Source organism: Tenrec ecaudatus, chromosome 4 (assembly GCF_050624435.1).
Source record: "Tenrec ecaudatus isolate mTenEca1 chromosome 4, mTenEca1.hap1, whole genome shotgun sequence".
NCBI lineage: Eukaryota > Metazoa > Chordata > Mammalia > Afrosoricida > Tenrecidae > Tenrec > Tenrec ecaudatus.
Genome location: NC_134533.1, coordinates 166,492,172 through 166,514,122, shown reverse-complemented (window position 1 = coordinate 166,514,122; position 21,951 = coordinate 166,492,172). Strand labels below are relative to the sequence as shown.

Sequence of the window (21,951 nt, the reverse complement as noted above, 5' to 3'; positions counted from 1 at the left end):
CCCAAATGCAATAATCTTCTCGCCCCCCCCCCCCCCCCCCCCCCCCCGCTGTACCTTATTTATGCGCACATGACCTGAGCGTCTCTGGATGTTTCCAGTAAGCACTGGCTTCCTACTAATCTTCATCAGCCAGGCTTTTCGGAAGCTACTCTGGAAACCCTTGTCTTTCTCCTCTCAACTGTAGGTTATCATTCTTTACCCCCACTGTGAGTAATGGTAACTAAGATAACTGTTAAACTGTGGTCTGACTCACACCCTCTACAAAGGTCAGAGCACACTCTCCTCTCATTCCTCTTTGTTAACATAATGCCATCCACAATGGGGCCACAGGCGTGGGAAGTCCAGAATTCTTGTATTTCACATAGGAGGTTAGGCTGGCAGGGCCATATTGCTTGAGTATAAGTCAATGGCTTAGAACTAGAACACCTTTCCAAATGATTTCACAGTTGATCTGAGAACTGTTAGAAGTGAAGAAACTGAATGCTGCCTGACTGCACATTGGTGGGTTCACATTTTTATGTTGAATTTTCTCATTAAGAATCATAGTATTAATTTTCATTTGAATACTATCTGCCAATGTATTGAAAATTGTGTGATTTGAAATACAAGCTTGAAGGATAGTGATAGTAGTTTGAAATCCGGCCTTCTTTTACATGCCAACACTTAAGCCCCTATGCCACCAAGGTGCTATGGTGTAGTTTACACATATGCATGATGTTTCCATAAGTCTAATAGGGGCACTTAGAGCGTAGTTTGGCTCAATTTTTCTTTTCTGTGCAGATGTAAAGATTGAAATGGTCATCAAATTGAACTTTTAAAAAAATGATTCCATAGTACCAATGGATGGTTATGCTTTGAGGTATAATTATTCATTGAATCTTGTTTCCAATGTACAGAGCCAGAAAGCTTTAAGACATCATGAGCTGTACATGAGATCCATAATAATAATGGTAGTGTAGATATGATCTTTTAAACATATTTTCAGTTATAGAACATCTTTCTACCCCAAAACCAAATGCCTTACTTTTGAATCCGTTTCAACTCACAGCAACCTGGGGAGACTTTCATACTGTTACTCAAGGAAAAGATATTTATGGCATTCTGAGAGGGAGCTTGAAAGCTATGCTCAAACAGCTAAAAGGAGTAATCTCTTATTTAATCAGCTTTTGCAGAGTTCAGAGTCCAAGGAGGTGTTGTAAACTTCCTATGAAGTACATCTCCTGATTGCGTTGTGGAGCATTGGGTTTGTAAACATCTTATGCTCATTCTTAGATCAGGTTTTCTTGAAACCGTATGATTTCATATTGATTATATATAGAATGTCTGAGTTCTTTAATCCAGGAGAGAAAAGACATGTTTCTTCTTTTCCTAGAGGAATTCTTTTAAGATGAAACGTAATTCTTAAAGGAATTACATGTTGTTCCATTTTGAAACAGAACTGAAAAACACTTTTGTGACCAACAATAATCTTTTCAAATACATTATCTTTCAAAAGGGGATCGTTAGAAGTATGCATACTTGCAGGAAATGTGTTAACAGAATAGTGTTGTACGACTTAGGTGGCTCTGCTTTACTTCCATTCTGGCATGTGCATTTTTTTATCATTTGATATGTTATCATTATCATTATAAAAAGTATACCTAGAGTTTTTAATTCATATTATTTGACCGAGTTTAATACACAAACACTGCACACTATATGTAAATGTGGGTTTTTTTGTTTTTTTTTGCAAATCGCATAATTGCTTACAGGTTAGTTTTCTATTTGCTGGTTATACGTGTACACATGTGAGAATAATTTCATTTAGAACAGTCCCAAGGAGCACTGTTGGCATTTTGGTTATGTATCCGACTACTAACATCAAGGTCATCAGTTTGAAGCCACTCACCGCTCCAAGAAAGAAAGATGAGGCTTTCTATTCCCATAAAGAGTTAGCGCCTCAGAAGCCCACTGGGGCAGTCGTGTAGGGTTGCTATGAATCTTAATGGACTCAGTGGCAGTGGAGGTGAGCAGTTTCAAGGAGGTGGATATTAAAGAGGTCCCAGATGTCCAACTTTTCCAAGATGCTATAGCTCTCTTCCCCTGAGTGTATACCCTCACAGAATTCTCACCAGACTCATGAAGTGCTAGGAAATGACTCATTGTGGGTACTGTTAAATCCCAAATCTGAAATTTAGACGTCTGTCCTAGTGGAACTTACTGCTACACTAGGTTTCAGAAGCTGGTGAAATTAGGTTAGGTAATTTATGCAACTCAAGTCCCAAGATACAGCAGTCAGACAGGCAAGCCAGGTGCAGGGTCCAGAGCCAGCAGAGAAAACGGCTTCAAGTCAGAGTAGCTCTCCTTGCTTCCACCTATGCTCAGTCTTGAAGCAGAGATCACAAAGGGTATGACTTTAATGGAGGTGTGTTGTTTTTGTTTCTTTGGTTTGGTTTTTCTAGCAGCTTAATCTTTTCCATCAGTAGAGCAGAGAACTCTCCAAGTTTAACCACTGGCATGTTAGGTGCCAATGAGTTGGTTGGAACTCATATTGGTCTCATGTACAACAGATGGAAACAGTGTCTGGTCCTTGCCTTCCTCACAGTTGTTGTGTTTGAGATCATTGTTGCAGCAACTGTGCCAATCCTTATTGTCAAAGATCTTCCTTTTTTTTTTTTTACACTGTCCCTGTCCTTTAACCAACCATGAAGTCCTTTTCCAGGGCCTAGTGATCACAGAAGGGATTATGGTTAGAAGGGCCATATTAAATAATTAACTACATCTTACTTATATGGGTGTTTTTATGTAAAACTATAATAATGATCTATGTGGGGAAAAAAGAGATGTCATCAAAGGAACACTATGCCTAACTTTGTCATCAGAAATAGAGTTATACACAATTCATAGCCAATTTTAAAACCAAAAACCTTTACCCTTCCCTTTAGGACTGTGAGACCAGAAGTCTATGCTTGGCCGCCATGGCTAATCTCTGAAGAGGATCACAATTGGAGGTCCCTGGATAGAGTAGAGAAAAATGTGTAACAATACAAATCATAAAAATGACTAGGTTTACTGGTCTGATATAGATCATTAGAACTCCCAAAACTATGGGCCTTAAACACTCTTCTGACCTGGAAATGATCTCAACTTTCAGTGAAAGGAAAGACCTATAGGTGACAAATAACACAGGAAGGTGTGCACTCATTAGAACAATCAACCATAAGTCTTCAAAAGGACTACAGTTGAAAAAGGAGGTGAGAGTGGAAATGGGACACTGAGGCACGAAGTGAGAAGAGTTATATTGTGGAGAAGTGCAGTCAGGTGGAGTTAAAATGGGAATGAATTGTTGAGTGGGAGGACAGTCTGCTCTGTGAACTTTGACCCATTTCACAATAAAATGTTGAAAGCGGGGTGAAGAGAGGAGGTGTGGAGAAAGTCCAGACTGCCTGGCCCAGTGGAGAGTGGATGACTTCCTTCACTCTTCTGCCTTGAGATACTCCTTAAACCTTGATTCTACACTATCCTCTGAGGTTACCTTTTAGCAAAATGGTACATGGACTAGAGAATGTTATCCCTGAATACTCATGCTCTATCTTAAAAACAGCTGTATCAGACCAAAAGGTCAACAATAACTAGAGCAAAGATAAGAAAAAAGGGAGGCAAGGAAGCATAACAAACTGGAATGCAGTTACAGCGAATGCTGGCATACACAGTGTGAAAATTCCTACCCACGGTGCTCAGTGACCTGGGTAGGAATTATCAAATGGAGACCTGAGGTGCTGTGTCAACTTTGATTGGAAACACAGTAAAGTACTATTAAGAACAATGAAAAGTTATTCTGTTTTTGTTTTTTGTTTTTTTAGGTTCTTGTAAGTTTGTTTGCCAGATTCTTTACAACTTGAACCGGAGGACTCCGTACAATTAAATATATGTATATATATATGGGCTTAGGAAACTGACTAGAAACAAAGCAATTAACTGATTGCTTTACAGGATCAGTATAATAAATGAGCTCTTTAAATGATCCAGAATTTGTAAGTTTGAAGTTGATAGTTCTTTCAAAAGCTCAATAAAAACACAGGCATTCACAAACCTGAGAGCAAGCAACTGTGGGGTGGGAGGAACCTAGTGCCGGCCTTTCCCAGCCTGACTGTTCCATGCAGTGGGCTGTAGCTTGTGCTTTCTTCCCCTCTAAGTCGACTTCCTCACTCCTATTTCCACTTTCCTAGTGACATGGGAGTCCTACATTAAGGAGGACTCACTGAGGCCCTAGCATTGTCCCCCACGCACCCCCAGCACTCATGAATGCTGAGTATGTTTTCTTCTCAGATGGACCCAAACTATGTCACATGAGTATCAATTGCGGTTAATAAAATCATTACGCTGGTTCTTTAAATGTACTCTAGCCAAAGGCTAACTAAAGAGCCGGACATTATGACCCCACGAAAAACTGAAAACATAAACATTTATGTTCTAAACTTGTGTAAATCACCACACTTGACTGTACTTGTCTTCAGTGGGAGAACTTGCAGTTCAGCTGGCTGCGAATCCGACCAGTTGCTGCTTGCTTAGATTAAGCTTCTGGATTCAGGGCTACATTTGCTTTCTTTGTAGCTCTCACATTGACTTCCTTGCTCCTGATAGCTATGGGCCTTAAACACTCTTCTAAGTTCTGAAGCGTGTGAGGAGATTCACAGCATGATAAACGCCAGTCTGGGAAAAGGGCGGACTGGCGGGCAGGGCACCGTTAGTGGTTTGGGCACTGGTTTTGGAGCCACCCAAATCCGTATGAGCCTTGACCTGTGCTTTCTAGCTTTGGAACATTGGACAAGACACCTGAGTTCTGTCTCTGTGAAATGGAGATAGTGATCATTAATTACTGGTTTACTGTAAGAGTTATACTATAGTTTCCGATCCTTAATAGGTACTTAATACATAGTAGTTGTTGTTGGGATGTACTTTAAGCCGGAGACTTAGAAGTATTTCTTAATACGAGAGAGAATATATATCTTCCTCTGCAAATATTGCAGGCTAAAATTATAGATTCAATAAGAAATTAAATTTATAAATGAGTGATTAACTTAATTTTCCTATAGGTCTGGCTGGCATTTATGCCCCAGTAGATAAGAAAACCTGCTGGATTTATTGCAACATGTGTGGATCCAAAATGACTCCCAGAAGAGTCCAGTGAGATGCTTGACTAGATTTGATTTAGCTGGTTATAACTTCCTGGGCCTTTCCTTTCCTTTTCTAAGGTATACATATGTAAATGTAATCTAGTGTGTCTTGAGTAACTTTAGCAGTTTTTCAACTGACTCTTCTTAGCCTCTCTGTTAGCCTCTGTACTTGCAGTGGAGGCTGAATACTGATAAATGACAATACATATTTTTGAATCAGACCTTTGACTTATTGCAAGAGGTCAGAGTCTGGTGTAAACCCAAATATGGACATGGGTTGGTTCATAACAGGATGGAAACAGTCATCCTGTCTGTCTGTTCCTGTCGTCTCTTGCGCAATGAGAACTTGAGCTCAGACCAGCTGTAGTGCATTAAAACTTGTAGTGCAAAAAAAAAACCAACCCTTGAGTAGTAGCCACTCTAACGAAATGGATTATTTGAAATCAGAAAACCTGGTTAATGTCATCGCTCCATGTATAGCGTGTCTGTGTTTGCCTACCTGCGCCAGTTGTGCCTTCTTCCCCTTTGCTTGCTGTGGCCGTGTTTGATTTACCCAGGAGTTTTAAAAGCCAAGTTAAACAGGAAGTTAAGCAGACTGTTGGATTTGGATTTTTGTTTTGGTTTTTGCTGTTGTCCTCTTTAAGATAAATTAGTATTTATCTTGGTAAGATTTTGTCACCTATGCCTTACCTTTAAGTTGACTAACTTTTAGGTTGACTAACTCTTAGGGAAATAGTATTCTTTGCAGTTCTTCATGTTTAAAAAATAAATTGATTTAAAGTTTTGAAATTTCCTAGGTATGTATATATTAATGGTGTTTATAAAGCACAGCTTAAGCTTTTGTTTCCTCAAGGGATTAAGAAGAATATACTATAGAGTATAATATAATTTCATAAGGTTTTTGTAAAAATAATGTTCTTGTGTAAAATCTCTATTAGTGACATTGTTTTTCCAACATTTAACCTTGTCCTAAATAAAAAGTACTAGCAGTTGCGTTTTACTGAGCTAGTTAGCTTAATCCTTGGGGACTTCAGAGATCTGAATGTAACGGAAACTGCTGGTTATTTTAAGCCTAGCAGTTAGCTCTTCTATAAATGGAGTTATTTTTATGAAATGGTAAGCCTCTTTTGACTTGCTGAAAATGAATTATATAAAGTACATATTAAGGGCACTTATATTTTGAAAGGGTGTATCATTTAATATAAAGATTTGATTTTAGGTATTTTTGATGATATAGAAACAGGTGTAAGAATATCTGAAATTTACAAGATGAGCAGGAGTCTTCAGTATGAGTATTAAACAGATTACGTCCTACTGTTTACTAATTTATAAGTTAATCTAAGATTAATACGTGGGTGAGGGATTCAAAAGCAAGTTAAAAGAAAAGGTGATCAGTGGAAAGGATCTGAGAGCAGACAGTGTTCGTCAGCAGTACCACCCTCCCGTGCTCGCCATGTGCTTGCCCAGCACCAAAGAAGCTGTGGTAAGAACACACGGACGTTTAATCTTGAGGGCGCTCTAGTCTCAACAATTTCAGGAAGTATATTTAAAGTATAGCTAGTCTTTTCATAGGGTCTTGGATATTTTAATTTACACCCCAGGCTTGTCTTAAAAGAAAACACTTTATGGTAAAGTGTCTTTTTTTGTTGTTAAACAAGTGACTTACAGGATGGGCTTCAAAAAGTTCCCAGAAAAATGGAATTAAAGATAATGTATTTATTTCCCACAATCCTTTTGAAATCCTTCTCATTATTTTAATTCTTTATAGTCATCAGTGAAAATTTTAGGTAATCTACTTGAAGAATGACGGTGATTCAGAGTCATTAAGTATTTTTGTCAGTTGAATAATAGATGTTTCACTGTGATTACTATAGAATGTAGTATCAGAAATGTGTTTTGCTCTCCAAAACAATCTTAATAATGACGCTGAATTTCTGTTGCAGCTAGAACGAGTAAATCTGTCTGCAGCGCAGACGCTGAGAGCAGCTTTCATTAAGGTGAGCAGTAAATAATTCATAATAATGACTACAATGTGTGCTGTTTGTAAATCTAAAGACCACATGATGATTTGCAGCCTATTTTCTTGTAGTGGAAAGATTTCAGTCACCTTACTCCTGTTTTTATGTCTGTAACCCTTAAAACACTTCCCAAAGGGATCCGGGTCAGTGCTGTTCCTTAGCATCCCAGCTAAACGTTTGTCCGTTGATGCTTTTGAAACGGACTTCCTCGGTGTGTCTCTATAGCTTTAGGGCCTATTACTAAATTATTGTGTTCTATTAAGATTGCTAAATTTGGTGGTAAAAATATAACTAAGATATTATTTATATTGTTTCATTTCAGAGCATAAGTATGAAGACCAGTATTTTAAAGTGGAACACTACGTAAATCCTCTGTTTAATGGGTTGCGAATACTTTAAGAGAATGTACAGTTAAATTATTCAAAATGTTCATTCGATAATCTCTAGCCACATGTTTTTATTAGTTAGTTTGAATTGAGATATACCCTACAGATGTAATACACACAAAATTTCAAAGATTTAGTGCCGTCCAAAAGAAGAAGGTAAATTATCTATCATAATTATCTTAAATGGACTGGATGTTAAAATAACTTCACCATTTCTTTACTACGATTTTAATGTAGCCACATGCTCACTGCCACTGAGTCAAATCCATTTCATGTTGACCCTATAGGACAGTTTCTGGAGTATTAAATCATAACAAGGGCAGAAAGCCCTCACTATTCATAGGTAAAAGTTTAAAGAACGAGGCCACCAGATCTTAAGGTACCCATTAAAAAATTTACATTTTCGCGGCTCATATTAGTTGTTCATGTTAAACTATTGGGTGCCACTACTCCAGAAGCTATTTTAATGTTGGGGGTATTGTGTAGTTGTAACTTTTTCATTTCCCCAACCACCTAAAAACAATGTTTATAGTATGTGACTGATAAATATGGAATCCTGGATAAATTAATGGATAAATTGTTACTGTTCTCAGCATTAATTTGTAATTGTTCTAATGGAAGGCATTTTGAAGGAAACAAATTAGTCACTTAAATTGCTAGATTTTCAACTACTGTATTAATGTTGACATTTCAAATGATTTTAATGTTGAGTGATTATGTAGAGAGCATGCTTTAGAAAGTTGATGTTTTTGAAGCCATAACTTGCTTGGAAACGGTTTTTAAAATCTTTATCAAGCCAGACCAGAAAATCTTTATATCTCTATTTCTAAAATACTGTTGCTTATAACCTGTTAAACTATGCATATGGAAGAGCTTCAAAGAGTTAGTGGGAAAACGGAGTTAAAGGATAGAGACAACTTCTCAGGAACTTTTGGAGGCCTGATCCATTGTAATCCGTTCCCTGGAGAGATCGGATACGTCATCCGAGGTTGCCACCACGGATCCACACTTGTGGGCGTCACTGCCTTGGGGATGTAATGAAGATAAGTAGCTTAACCAGGAATTTATTGAAGAGACACTAGGATTACTATGTTCCAGCTGGCTTTCGAGACACCCTACACTATATTCACAGAATACCTTGACTCTTTTAAGTTTCTGAAGGAAATCCAGTGTTGAACCCTGAGTAAACTACTAATTGGAGGTAGTTTATGGTTTCAAAATTAGCTTTGGCTGCATAGATTCTGATGATTGTTTTATCTTTGCGAATCTGGGCTTTTGGCAGTCGCTCTGATAAAAAAGCAAGTCTCATGAGAAAGTCAGTGGAAATGAGGGTGACCGAGGCTAATCTGATTTCGTGTGTGAGAATTTGTGTAATGCTCAGCACGCCCACATTAAGATGTACTGATGATTAAGAATGAAATAGGTTATTTTTCCTTAATTTATGTATATATATATATATATATATATATTTTTTAAATAGTTGCCGAATTGTTGGGGCACAAGTACTTACTGAGTTGCTTGGGCCTAACTACTTGATAAGTTGCCAAGTAAGCATTTCTTTTGCTGTAAGGGCCCAGTGCCCTTCATGTAACATCTGAGATTTCTGTCATAGCCTCGCTTTTACGTACTGGGGCCCCAGGCTGACTTGACTGTGAACACATTCTTCAGCAGTGTTTCATTCTTTCAGTACCTAACTGCACCTACCCCTCACTGTTCTCTATTTCTCATTCACAATAGTAGTAAAAATTCACTACCCAACTATACTATTCAACATCAGCAAGGAGGCAAAAGCAATGCTGGCTAAGGCTCTGTGTATCAGTTTGACTGGACCATGGTATGGTTTTCAGTGATAGAACAGTAGTATAGTGATATAACTTGGCGGTTTTCATCTTCCATTTACACATAACGACCATTTCCATGTAGTGACATGATCTTGGCAACCTAACCCTGTCGGTAAGCGTGGAGTGGGTTTATATCTTAATCAGATGTGTGTTGTTGTTGTTGACATTTCCTGCAAGCCCTTTGAGAATCACCCTGCTCCCCCAAGATACTGCGTCATGTAGACAGATTCATTGTGGTCGCTAGGTGGCAAGTCGGTTCCAACTCCTTGCTGCTTTCTAGACAGCAGAACAATACACTTCCTGATCCCTTTGCTACGAAATATTGGCTTATTTAAAAAGTAAAAAATTACACAATATGTAATGTTCTAGTACTTTGCCAAATTACTATTTTTACTACCGTCTTAAGCCATATTTACACAATTTTACTTTTAAAGAAAACTCTTTGAAGTACCTATCTATCTTAAATGTATGCATGGAAATAAACTTCAAAATAGGATGTAAACTATAATTTAGTACAGTGCTTCTCAATCTGTGGGTCGCAATCCCTTTAGGGGTCGAACGACCCTTTCACAGGGGTCGCCCGATTCATAACAGTAGCAAAAAGACAGTGATGAGCTAGCAACAAAAATAATTTTATGGTTGTGGGGGGTTCACAACTGTATTAAAGGGTCACGGCATTAGGAAGGTTGAGAACCACTCATTTAGTAGGACATTCTTTAGTGTTATTAATCATCTATCAGGATTGTTTCCCTGAATAACGTTTGAGAACAGCTAAAATGATTCCAGGATTGAGGTAAATGTGTATGTTTTCTTTTCCTGTATCATTTCACACCCTCTCCATTCTGAAACATGAAATCTAATGAGAAGCATGTTGTCATAGGAAGAGCAGTGGGAGCAGAATGAAGCGTGTCTGCAGTCAGATCAGTGGAACTGGAGGAGCAGAGGTTCAGTGCTTGACGCAGGGAAACAAATAGTTTGTGATCTGATCAAGATCATGCAGTGTGTTTTTATTTGCTATTTAATATTGGTGTAAAAAAGTATGTGTGTAACGATTACATTGGCAGGCTTCATGAAAGAAACAAATTTGGAGGGGATTACAATTTTATTTTTTTTAAGTCATACAGTAGAGAAAAATGGGGGAAACAAGCCTGGTGATGAACTTTGGTAAATGCAGAAGGTTTTAGTGCCCCAGGGAACACCACTAACAGAACCAGTGCAAGCTCATTAGTGAAACAGGCTCAGGAGGTAGTAAAAGGATTAAAGATGTTCTGGAAATTAGTCAAGGGGATATTCTTGCTCCAGAAAGATAAAGTAGGAAATGAAAATCATTGTGATAGGAAAATCGTTAAGGGATTATCTAGCTTCTCCAACAAAGGGAACCCTGTTTGTTTTTTTCCTGACCTTCTTGCCCAAGTGCAAAAGGGTCTGCAACATACTGCAGGGGTCCATCAGTGTTTACCCTCAGGCGGAATATCCATAGCGTTTGGCACTTAAAAAAATGGACGGGCAATTGATGGACAACCAAAAATCTATATGCTCAGTCTGTCTGTGCCATTCAGTTGCATGAAAATACAAAAATAGAGGAGACATTAAGTACGTTATATTCAAATGGAAAATGGGATGCTGATGCCCAGGGGCTGACAAAATGTGAATGAATAACACCATGACTGCACTTTACACAAATTTCCACCCTTACAAGTTTCTCCGTCAGAGATGTTTCCAACAGATTTTAAGACACTGGTGTTTGGGCTCTAATACACATCCTTTTTTAACCCATTGTTCAAATTTCACTTTCTTCCCATAGGCTGAAAAGGAAAACCCCGGTCTTACCCAGGACATCATTATGAAAATTCTAGAGAAAAAAAGTGTAGACGTTAACTTCACCGAGTCCCTTCTCCGTATGGCAGCGGATGATGTCGAAGGTATCCCATCATGCGCTCCTCTGATTTGTTCTTTGACAAAAGGATCTTTTGCTTTCCTCCTTTTCTTTCTTGCGCTCACCCATCTCCCCCTCCATCTCCTTCGTCATTTTTCTTAGGGTGGGAGTGGGATGCGGTGATGAAAACCAATCTGTAGGATATAAAAGTTATTTTTTAATTTTGAAATATCAGATTACTTGAGTGGTTTTACTGTTCTCTAGTTTCACTAACAGAGAAGCACTGTGAAATTTTGGACTTCGTTGGTGTTGACAGTAAGGAAACCTCCCGCAGTTTGCTTACCTGGGTGTTTGCGCTGTTGCGTTCTAGCTGTGGCACAGCATGGAGAGCAGTAGGATGCCCCTGTCCCAGGGTGTTGCTGTTTGCTAGCAGGCAGAAGTGAAGTTCCCTTAAGCTCAGCAGCCGCTATTCTACACATGAAGGAAAATTGTGGCAGTAAATTTCCTTTTTTAAAGGGGTGGGGGGCGTGGCCATTGTAATGATGCACAAATCACTGTGTTAGACCCGGGCATTTGCACTGTTAGCACGAATGTAATGGTGAGTCTGTGAGCTATAGTGTTTCCAAGTCTACAGTTAATTCAGTAGTGACCTTGGTCTAATTGAAGATTACACCTTTTTCCAAAGTAGTTCTGTAATTTCATTTCTTGTGTTGGATTTGTGGTGTTTGCCTGTGCTCTTAATTGAGAGATCACAAATTTACTTTAGGTTCTAGTTGGTTGGATTTGGGAGCTCAGATCAATGATGGGTCATTGTTCAATGTAGAACTTTAAATAATTAAACTCTTCTCTGTAGTTGACACTGCCTTTGCTTTCCTTATGAAGACCATCATTGGAAGGCCCTCTGTAGTGTAACTTTGGGGGCTGGTGAAGCTGACTACGCCTCCTGCCCCCTTTCAAGGCTGGTTTTCATTTACCTCCAAAAAGAATGCGATTCTACTGGGCTGAAACCCTAGCATTGTTGCTAAGCTGAAGTCCAGCAAACTCTGCTTATGGCATTATCTTTTGTAACTTTCTGGCCTCTCCCTTCATCTGTAACTAAGGTTGAGCATTCTTAGACTTGCGTTTTTTTTTTTTATCATGCACTTATTTTATCAGAGTATATGATTGAACGACCAGAACCTGAGTTCCAGGACCTCAATGAAAAGGCACGCGCACTGAAGCAAATCCTCAGTAAGATCCCGGATGAGATCAATGACAGAGTGAGGTTTTTGCAGACAATCAAGTAAGTTATATTTTTTTTATTTTGAGTTTTTTTCCTAAGTATTTCAGCAGAACCAATCATTCTAGATGTTTTAAATTGGTTATAACATTAATATCACGCTATTTTGACCGGTTAAGTACCCTGACCCATGGACGGTGAGGAGGTTAGGGTGCTGCCCTCCTGTGTAGTTGGGGAAGCCGTTTTATTTCAGCTGTACGTAGTCATAAGGAAGTTGAGATAAAGAACCCAAGTCTTGGCCTAAGTCATTGGCTGAAGCTGAATAGAGTCTTGCATCTCATTTAATGGGGCAGTAGTAAGATTTCAGTTCTGTTTTCTGAAATGTAGTCTCTACAACTGAATTAAATTTAGTGGTGATAAAATTTTAGCCCGGTACATTTGCAATGAAAAGTTTGCTGGTATATGCCTTATCTTTTAAAATACAATTCAGCCTTGCATAAACTAGCATAAATACTTACGGTATAGTTATTTGTCTCACTGTTATACATATCGATGTATTACAGTAGGTGCTGTTATTACTGATGATTGTTTGACAAATTTATGAGGGTGATTTAAAATCATACCAAAATAGTTTATCGGGCACAACATACTGTGAAATTCCTATCATACTTCTTTAATAAAATATTTTAATTTCTATTTAAACTAGTTATATTCTTCATCCCTTATTGTAACACTATTTTTCAATCAGCATACCCGATCCCTACTACACCAAGTATTGTGTGTGCTGCTATAAGTTATACGAAAGCAGACAAAAAGATTCCTGATACTAACAAGCACTTAGGTATATTTTAATATGCTAGCAGACAAAAATTTGAATTTCCAGTACAACATTTTTCTGCGTGACCTTGGATCCAGAGGCTAGTTTCTGTGATTTTAGTCTGTATCTCTGGGTAGGAAGGTAATTGTGAGGATTAGAAGTGACGTCTGAAGTAGCAGCACAGGAGATAGGCATTCGTGGCACATACAGGACCAGCCATGATTGTGAAATGCAGTTTGTTTTTCTCCCCTCACAGTAGAGTTGATTAGGAAAGGTGATCCAATAAACAAAATTGTAGACATTCTCTTGATTAATTGAACATTTCATGTTATCTTCAAATAAGGTTTCCAGCAGTGTCCTGTCCAGACCAAGCTACATACATACAGCACAAGAATAATGTTCCTTTCGAGCCGCATTTCTACGTGAATGACCCAGTGGGACTGCAGAAGCACATGTGTACACTTTACCATGAATCGTGGGCTGTAATACAAAAGTCTTAATTGTCAGGAGTCACTGAGTAATCCCCCCACTTCGAAAGGAGATTGTAAACCAAATAAGTTTGTGAACTTATGCTTTAGAGTGTTTTTAAAGGCCTCTAGTGGGCAGATTTCAGTGGCATGAGTAGACATTCCATGCAAGTTTTTTATAAGCTGTTATTTACATTTCATCTAATGTCTGTTGTGCTTCCTTCTTTCAAAATACCTGATTCCCAAAAGTTGCTCTCACTAATTAGCTGTAAATTGCTAAATTTCTTCCCATGATGCCCACACTTTCTGTCCCCTGACTCAAAACCCACAAAGTCTAGACAATGCCTAGTCCCTAGATACATATATATACTCTAGCTGTTTTCTGGCACTTGCGGCTGTTCTTTGCTTATTTCGTGGCCTGAAGTATTATTCTGTTGCTGAGTTCTTCTCAGAGGAAATATATCCCCAGGTAGCTTCTTTTGCCTCATGCTACATCCAAGGTTAGACCTGGAAACAACAGTCTTGATCAGTAGAGTTCTTCGTAAAGCTTTGTGGCTAGTAATGAATCTAACCCTGACTTCATGATCCCAAACAGTTCACCAGCTGAACCTCTTGGGAAGCATTTCTATTTATTATTTTTTCCTTTTTTAAGGTACAGGGAGGTTTCCAAAGGCTGTATTAGTAAGTTTGTGGTTTAGCAACCGCTCCCCTCTGCCCTACCTCCCATGAGTGGCGGTGCTTAGCTAGAGAACCATTTTTCTGATTAATGGAACGTTGCCTCTAACTTTTATGTGTAGTGGACAGCATGTCTCATCTTCTGGATGAGTCCTAAATGCACATTTCTACCATTCCTTTTTTAGGAGTAGATTAAAGTGTATTGCAAAGTGAGCTTTGTATAAACAGCGAATTGCCTGATCACTGTGTAATTTCCTCCATTATATTCTGTTTTAAATAGCCCTCATTGTGGGTTTAGAAAAACCTTGAATATTCAGAGCTTTGGCTTTTTTGTTGTTGAAATTAAGGGGTTTTTTTTTTCCCTCTCAGTTAATAGGTTGTTCTCATGACATCACTTTTTTTAACCAATGGTACATTCTTGCCCCTCACAGCAACACGTAAGGATTCTACTTGCTTTGAAAATGAGTGAAAGGAACAGTTATATAACCTAAACCTTCTATTACCAAAGTCAAAGGAAATGCATGAGTAGACAGATGTCATTTTTTATGTAACACTATTGCCCCATTTGAATATTTTAATGCTCATCCTACGTCTAATATATATTTTTTGTTTTGATTAACAATTCTTTTTCTTAAATTTTATTTTCTTGTTGCTGTTGAAAATCTCGGCAGCAAAATATGTCAATTCAGTTTCTACATGGCCAAATCAGTGACAGTGATTACATTCCTCAAATTCTGCAGCCATTCCCAGCCTCCTCTTCTCAAGTTCTTCCCTACTCTCCCTGACCAAACTCAGTCCTCCAACGATTCCTTTCTAATCTTTGAGTTGCCACTTAAATCTAATACAGATAGTTGTTAAAAGAGCATAATGCTCAAACCAGATATTTTTTACATTCCCTAACTATTCTAGAATAAGCTAAAATGGGTGTGTGTGTTGTGGGGAGGAGGGCTGTTGTTTGTTTTTTTCATATATACCAAAATCCAACTAGTTGCAATTCTTAGACTTCCCATATGCTTATTTACTAGAAAATTTCCTGTGATCACACACACCCTCTCCCCCCCCCCCCCCCCCCAGCAAAGTCTGGAAACTGAGCTTGCTTTCTTTTTCCCCTTAGTAATAAAGCTGAAGTGTTTTAGGTAAGAAGTTACTGAAATATGACATTTGTGCTAAAGTCAGGATGGTTTGGAATTTCATACCTGTATTATATTTGAACAGCAAATGTTTTGTAGCGATTCAAAGCTGAGAGAGTAGAAAGAAGATGCTTTAGAAAATGTTAGACTGTTTGAGAATGCAGAATTACATCAAGTTCAGTTTGACAGGACAGAAAAAATTACTGTGAAGTTAGAATGGGCAGTTGAAAAGGGCAGAGATATAAAAGACAAGGAGCCTCTTGGACGAATCGGCTCAAATAATTTTATAGATTTCTTCTCTTTGGAAAGGAGCGGGGGTGTTGATGTGTATATAGTCAAAGGATGGCTGCTGGAAAGGTTAAGGCAGAAGAATATTCTGATATCGACTGCCAGGAATTTAAATATATTTTCCCAAGGAAATAGTGACCGCATAGGTTTGTAAGGAGAGGATGGATACTCACTGTTTAGATAGAAGGGAAGTGAGAAAAGCTGAGTGTGTGGAGGAAATATTTTCTTGTAAACATCACGACTGTTGCTTATGAAACTTGAAGCGTTAGTAACTACAAGATGAGTTCCGTGTAATAGGAGCATTTTATCAAATTGTTCATGAGACATCAAAAGAGGAGACTGCAGTAGCTTGGATACCGGCAGGAAGGCTGAGGTGTGTTTACCTTGCTATAAATTTGAAAAGCATACTACTAACACTGATTTAGGAAATTTGGTATCAGTGTTTGGCCATCAGTTCAAGATATGTCAGAATAACAGAAGAGTATAGTCTGAAACACCCTCTCCTTTGTAGTGTGTGATTGATTATTAATGATTAACTTAAAGTATATGGAAATATATGCAAATTTCTAAATAAAGCTGATTTGGGGGGATTTTGTCCCCCATTTCTCCACAGGGATATAGCTAGTGCAATAAAAGAACTTCTTGACACAGTGAATAATGTCTTCAAAAAATATCAATACCAGAATCGCAGGGTAAGTGTAGAAGAAGCTTTGTTAGTTGTCAACTTCTGTGTTGGTTTGCACTTTGTTCTATTGAATTAAATATGAATAAATTTTTATCACTGGAAATAGTTTTATACTATTAACCAGTGTGTTTCTCCTTGAATTAGATATGCTGTCTATTATATGTATTTAAGTAAACACTCCTGAAAATACTTTCCTAAAATGCAAAGTTCATCCTATTTGCTGTGTGATCTCCTGGTTTTGACTTGATTTATCTGTTATTTTATTTTGTAATTTTTTTTAATGTGTATAGGCACTTGAACACCAAAAGAAAGAATTTGTAAAGTACTCCAAAAGTTTCAGTGACACTCTGAAAACTTATTTTAAGGACGGCAAGTAAGTACTGTCATTTATTGTACTTTTCTTTTAAAATGAAGTATGTAATTTTATGTGCTGTTTGTGTTGGGCTGCCATGAGGAGAGAAAGAAATCCAGAGTCACTCATTTGTATCAGATCTTTATATCAAGAAAACAGCCCATTCCACATCAAGTCCATAAGTCCGATACTAGCCCATAAGTCCCTCTGCAGAGTTACGCAGCCACATGCGATGATACAGAGTGCAGGAAGCTAGGAAGCCGGTGGGTGCAGAGTCGTGTGGATCAGATGGCGGTGACCAGCTCACAGGGCTTGCACAGGTCTATGCGGCCCCTCAACAGGAGGGTGAAGGCAGAGAGGGAAAGGGAGGTTCCCAGGAAGGACTCTCCTTATGAGGAGGTCATGTCCACAAGAAGGCACCATCGAGCTGTGACCTGATTGACAGGCTAGATTCCACCCTTACACTGTATCTCTTCACGTTGAAATGAAATTATGTAACTACCACACTGTTAATACTGTCAAAATAAATTATTATATTGTTGGAGTCCCTTGGTGGCACAAATGGTTAAGCTTTCTCTCGACAATCAAAAGGTTAGGGGCTCGAGTCTGCTCAGAGGCATTTCAGAAGCAAGTCCAGCTAGCTACTTCTGAAAAACCAGCCAGTGCAAACCCTACTGATGATCAGGGCTACAATACATAGATCTTCTCAGATAGGGGAAAAATACAGAACACAACCTCAATTCTCTTTAATAAAATCCAGACTTTCTGGGCTGGCCCAGACTAGAGTAGTCTCCCTGTGAGACTGCGACCTTGAGTTATTCTGTGTAATTTGTGTAGACATTATTGCCTTTGAACCTTCTTACTGCATTTACACCTTAGGTGTAAACCTCCACCACAACAGTGTATTGTGTGCTTGGTTGGTTTGTTTTGTGTGGTGGGGTTATTGAAACTGAAGAGAGAAAAAATTGACAATTTGGTGGGGGAATATGTGCAATACCGTGTGGAGCGAAGTTCCAGTTCTTTGAGGGGTCCCTGGGAGGAGCTGATTATGGTGGCAACTGGTTATTATTCTGTTAATGCTCAAGGAGATGAGTAAGTCAGGTAGACTGGTTGGAATAGCAAAGGAATGGTGCTTCCTCTAGCCATAGCTCTAGGCTAGAACTGAAATTGGCTGGTATTTTTTTAAGGGACCAGATGGGAAGTATTTCAAATCTCTCCAGACCTGCTCCTCACAGCTGTGGTAGTACAGAAGCAGGATTGCACAATAGAGAAGCATAGAGATGTATTCCTTTATTTCTGTGCGTGTTATTTGAATCTTACGTCACCCTCAGAAATACGAATTGTACTGAGTTGGAGTCGGGCCAGGTTATTAGGTGTTTTTAAACGCTGCACGCTTGTGATCCACTCACCTGGGAGGAGGGAAGTTAAGGTTGCTTTAAAAGTGTCATCTTGTAAAAAGGAAACGCATTCAAAATGTAAATTTGCCATTCTGAAATCTGTGCTGGGTCGGTGTAAGTCACTACTGAAGATAGAGATTCTTCTCAAGAAGAGTGCTAATAGACAAAATAGCTGAAAGACCAAACCAAAAGCCCATTGCCTTCTAGTCCAATCTCAACTCCTAGGACGCACCTGGATGACAGAGTGGCGCTGCCCTGGGGTTTCCCAGCCTAACCTTCCAGCATGGAGGAGCCTTAAAACCACTGCTCTTCCACGGGGCAGCCAAGTTCTTAACCAAGGTGCCCCCGGGGCTGTTTATCCTTTCGTTTATTTCCTCAGAGTTTCTAAAGTACATAGGTAACTTTTATAATTCGAGAAAAGCATACTTTTTTTGTGTTTTTACGTGTACACACATCTGGGGGCTACCAAAAGTTCACGGAAAATTTTTATTACCTCCTCCCTTGGTGTAACTGAATTCAACCCAACTCGTAACCATCTCATCATCGTTTTTAGAGTCAGAAAAATAGTCTACATGATGTGTTATTTTAGCCCCAACTGGTAGGAACCGCAAACATCATGTCATACCATAATAAAATAATTGGTTTTTTCCTAGTTTTTAAAGTTCTAGTAACACTGCAAACATGTTGTAATGCTTATGTTTATATATGTATTAAAGATGTCAAGCTAAATTTTATTAGTAGTTTTAGGTTGTTTCGTGCTCCGACTAAGGTTATCTGGGGAAAATGCCCCTGAAGGATTATTTTTATCACGTTGGCAGGTGTGTTCTGAAAATAAACTTGCATCTGCTTTTCTTAGGTCCCCTATAGTCACCTAACTAAAAACACATTAAAAGCATGATTTACTTAATGGATCATTATTTTTATTGTGATTAAGGACGATAATAGAATGAACAAGTTGAAAGGTAGAAATTCACTTAGTGCCTACGATTAATCTGAGGTTATTTACCCTGCATATATATTCTTAGCCCCTTGTTACTTTTTCTCCATTCAGCAGCAGCTTCAATTGTTACTCTTGGTAAATGAATATTGTGCTCTCCACTTTATGTTTGTTTGTTCCTCCACACCGAGAAGTACAAATAGTGACCGGAACCTATCTACCTGCCTGCCTTTCCTTCCTGCTTTCCTTCCTTCCCTCCCTCCCTCCCTCTATAGAAGAGTGAATTTGTGTTGATTCAACTAGTTCTTCTTGGTCCCTGCTTTTTGAAGATTGCCAGAGTGGCATTGTAAGCTTTAGCCGTGTTACTGGATAAGCTCACAGCATGAGTCTAGGTGTTCTCTCTGCCCCAGCTCCATAAACCGGCTCTGTGGGAGCACATGATAGAATACTAAGCTATTTGTAAAAACAATTGTTGTCAATTTTTGACAACCGCTCGATTGTTTCGTTTTAGAGAAAGAAATTTTGTAAAAGTAGCTAGCAATTCTCAATTTTTTATTTCAAAGGTTTTTGAAAGTAAGGTTTGGGATGAATCAAATTAAAAGCTAAATACCTTTTTCCTGTTTCTCATCATTTGAAGTTATGGCTGGAGACCACATTGAACCTTCCTATTTGACCAATCACATGTTACATCTGCAAATAAACTCCATTTGTTAAACATGCCCCTTACTATTAGCCTGGGCTGTGATTAGCAAGGTTGGCAGTTTGAAACTACTAGCTTCTACAAGGGAGGAAGACAGTACTTTCTGTTCCCACAAAGAATTACTTCCTCAGAAGCCGCTGGGGGCAGTTGTTCCCTGTCTTATAGGGTCACTTTCGAGTCGATATTGAAGACCCACTGGCAGTGAATGAGATCAGTAGTAGCCCTCCAGCAGCCTATTGCCAGCCATAACCACCAGGGGGCAGTAATTCCTAGATATTCTCAAATGATGCCATTAAATGCCAAACTGGAATGAAAGCTATGACTGAAACTCAATGCTAAATTTTCTTTTGGCTCTTCTTGATGGCTTCATAATAAATCAACTTCATTGTTGGATGACATTAAGTATTCATATTTATAAAGAGTGGGGTTTGGGGTGTGTTTGAGAGATTAATGTTTGTTTTTGTTTTTAACAGGGCAATAAATGTGTTCATAAGTGCCAACCGACTAATTCATCAAACCAACTTGATACTTCAGACCTTCAAAACTGTGGCCTGAACGTTGTATATGTTAAGAGATGTATTTCTCAGTGGCAGTATTGAACTGCCTTTATCTGTAAATTTTAAAGTTTGACTGTATAAATTATCAGTCCCTCCTGAAGGGGCCTAATACAGGATGTTGAATGGGATTATTGCCATCTTACACCATATTTTTGTAAAATGTAGCTTAATCATAATCTCACACTGAAGATTTTGCATCACTTTTGCTATTATCATTCTTTTAAGAATTATAAGCCAAAAGAATTTACGCCTTAATGTGTCATTATATAACATTCCTTAAAAGAATTGTAAATATTGGTGTTTGTTTCTGACATTTTAACTTGAAAGCGATATGCTGCAAGATTATGTATTTAACAATATTTGGTGGCAAATATTCAATAAATAGTTTACATCTGTTAAATATTTCCTTATTTGAAGAACCTCCGTTTGTGATGTGTGCTTGTGTGTGCCTGGAAGACCAAGACAACATGGTAGGAAGTCTGAAGAACCGTTGGGTTATCCATGAGCAAACACCCCTTTTCTTGTCCTTAGTACTTGGGCAAAATGTCATCAGTGGAATATTTGTGCTAATTATTCTGTCATCTGAGGTACCGAATATATTTTCATTATTTGGGATTTATTTAAAGAGACTTGTGAGAAAAGAATGCTGGTTTTATGGTATCTTCAACTATCATTGCCACTGTGGACTCTGGCAATGTAGAGTTGACTCAGAAATTCTTTCCTGTGTGCTGGGCACATTCCCCCCCCCCCCCCAAATAGCTACAGTTGATAATAATTTGAAGCTACTCCCTCCCTGTTTTGAAATTGTCATGAGTGTGATTATTATACAAAACAGGACCTTAAAAATTTTGTGAATGAAATTAAAAGATTATAAAATTTTTCCAGGAACTTTTTGAAGCCCCCTAGTAGAATCTTAAAATATATGCAATTTTGTTTCATTATGGAAAAGTTTTAAGGAAGTTTTGTAGAGTATTCATGTTGTGATTCCATTTTAAAATTATAAAACAAAAGGGGAAAAATCAAAATATGCTCATCTTCTATGATGATTTTGAATATTATACTGAATTTCTGCTGGCAATATTATTTTATTTTGTGACTTAGTTATTTAAGAGCTTTTTTCCATTTAAAAACTCATTTCATTGACAATATAGAAGTAGCCATCTTGTTAAATATAAACAGGAAGTCTTAGAAAGAAACAAATTCTAGGAGACGGTTTGATAAAATATCACTACTTATGAATATTTCACTGACTCAATTTTTCTTCAAAAAGACATAGTCAGTAAAGCAAATAGAATTGGCGATTGATGCCATTTTATCCATAAACTGTCATTCACTTTAGATGTAAATAGATAGCCAGTCAGTGAAGATGAGGAGATACGCTTTTTGTGGTTCATTTTCTAGCAGCAGCGTTTTCTTACATAAACCTATTTATGTACGCTTCTTGCCATAA

The 21,951-nt window shown here is 38.3% G+C and overlaps 1 protein-coding gene across 1 annotated transcript in view; it reads left to right on the top strand.

The window, feature by feature from the left end:
- The window catches only part of PDCD10 (programmed cell death 10), a 46,642-nt gene extending 25,756 nt beyond the window's left edge, over window positions 1-20,886 (top strand). Inside the window, exons 3-8 of the mRNA XM_075547003.1 lie at window positions 7,100-7,153; window positions 11,206-11,323; window positions 12,433-12,559; window positions 16,487-16,565; window positions 16,849-16,931; window positions 20,418-20,886. Coding sequence (XP_075403118.1) covers window positions 7,100-7,153; window positions 11,206-11,323; window positions 12,433-12,559; window positions 16,487-16,565; window positions 16,849-16,931; window positions 20,418-20,499 — 543 coding nt within the window. The 3' untranslated portion in view covers window positions 20,500-20,886. The remainder of the gene's footprint in view (window positions 1-7,099; window positions 7,154-11,205; window positions 11,324-12,432; window positions 12,560-16,486; window positions 16,566-16,848; window positions 16,932-20,417) is intronic.
- Window positions 20,887-21,951: the final 1,065 nt, after the last annotated feature.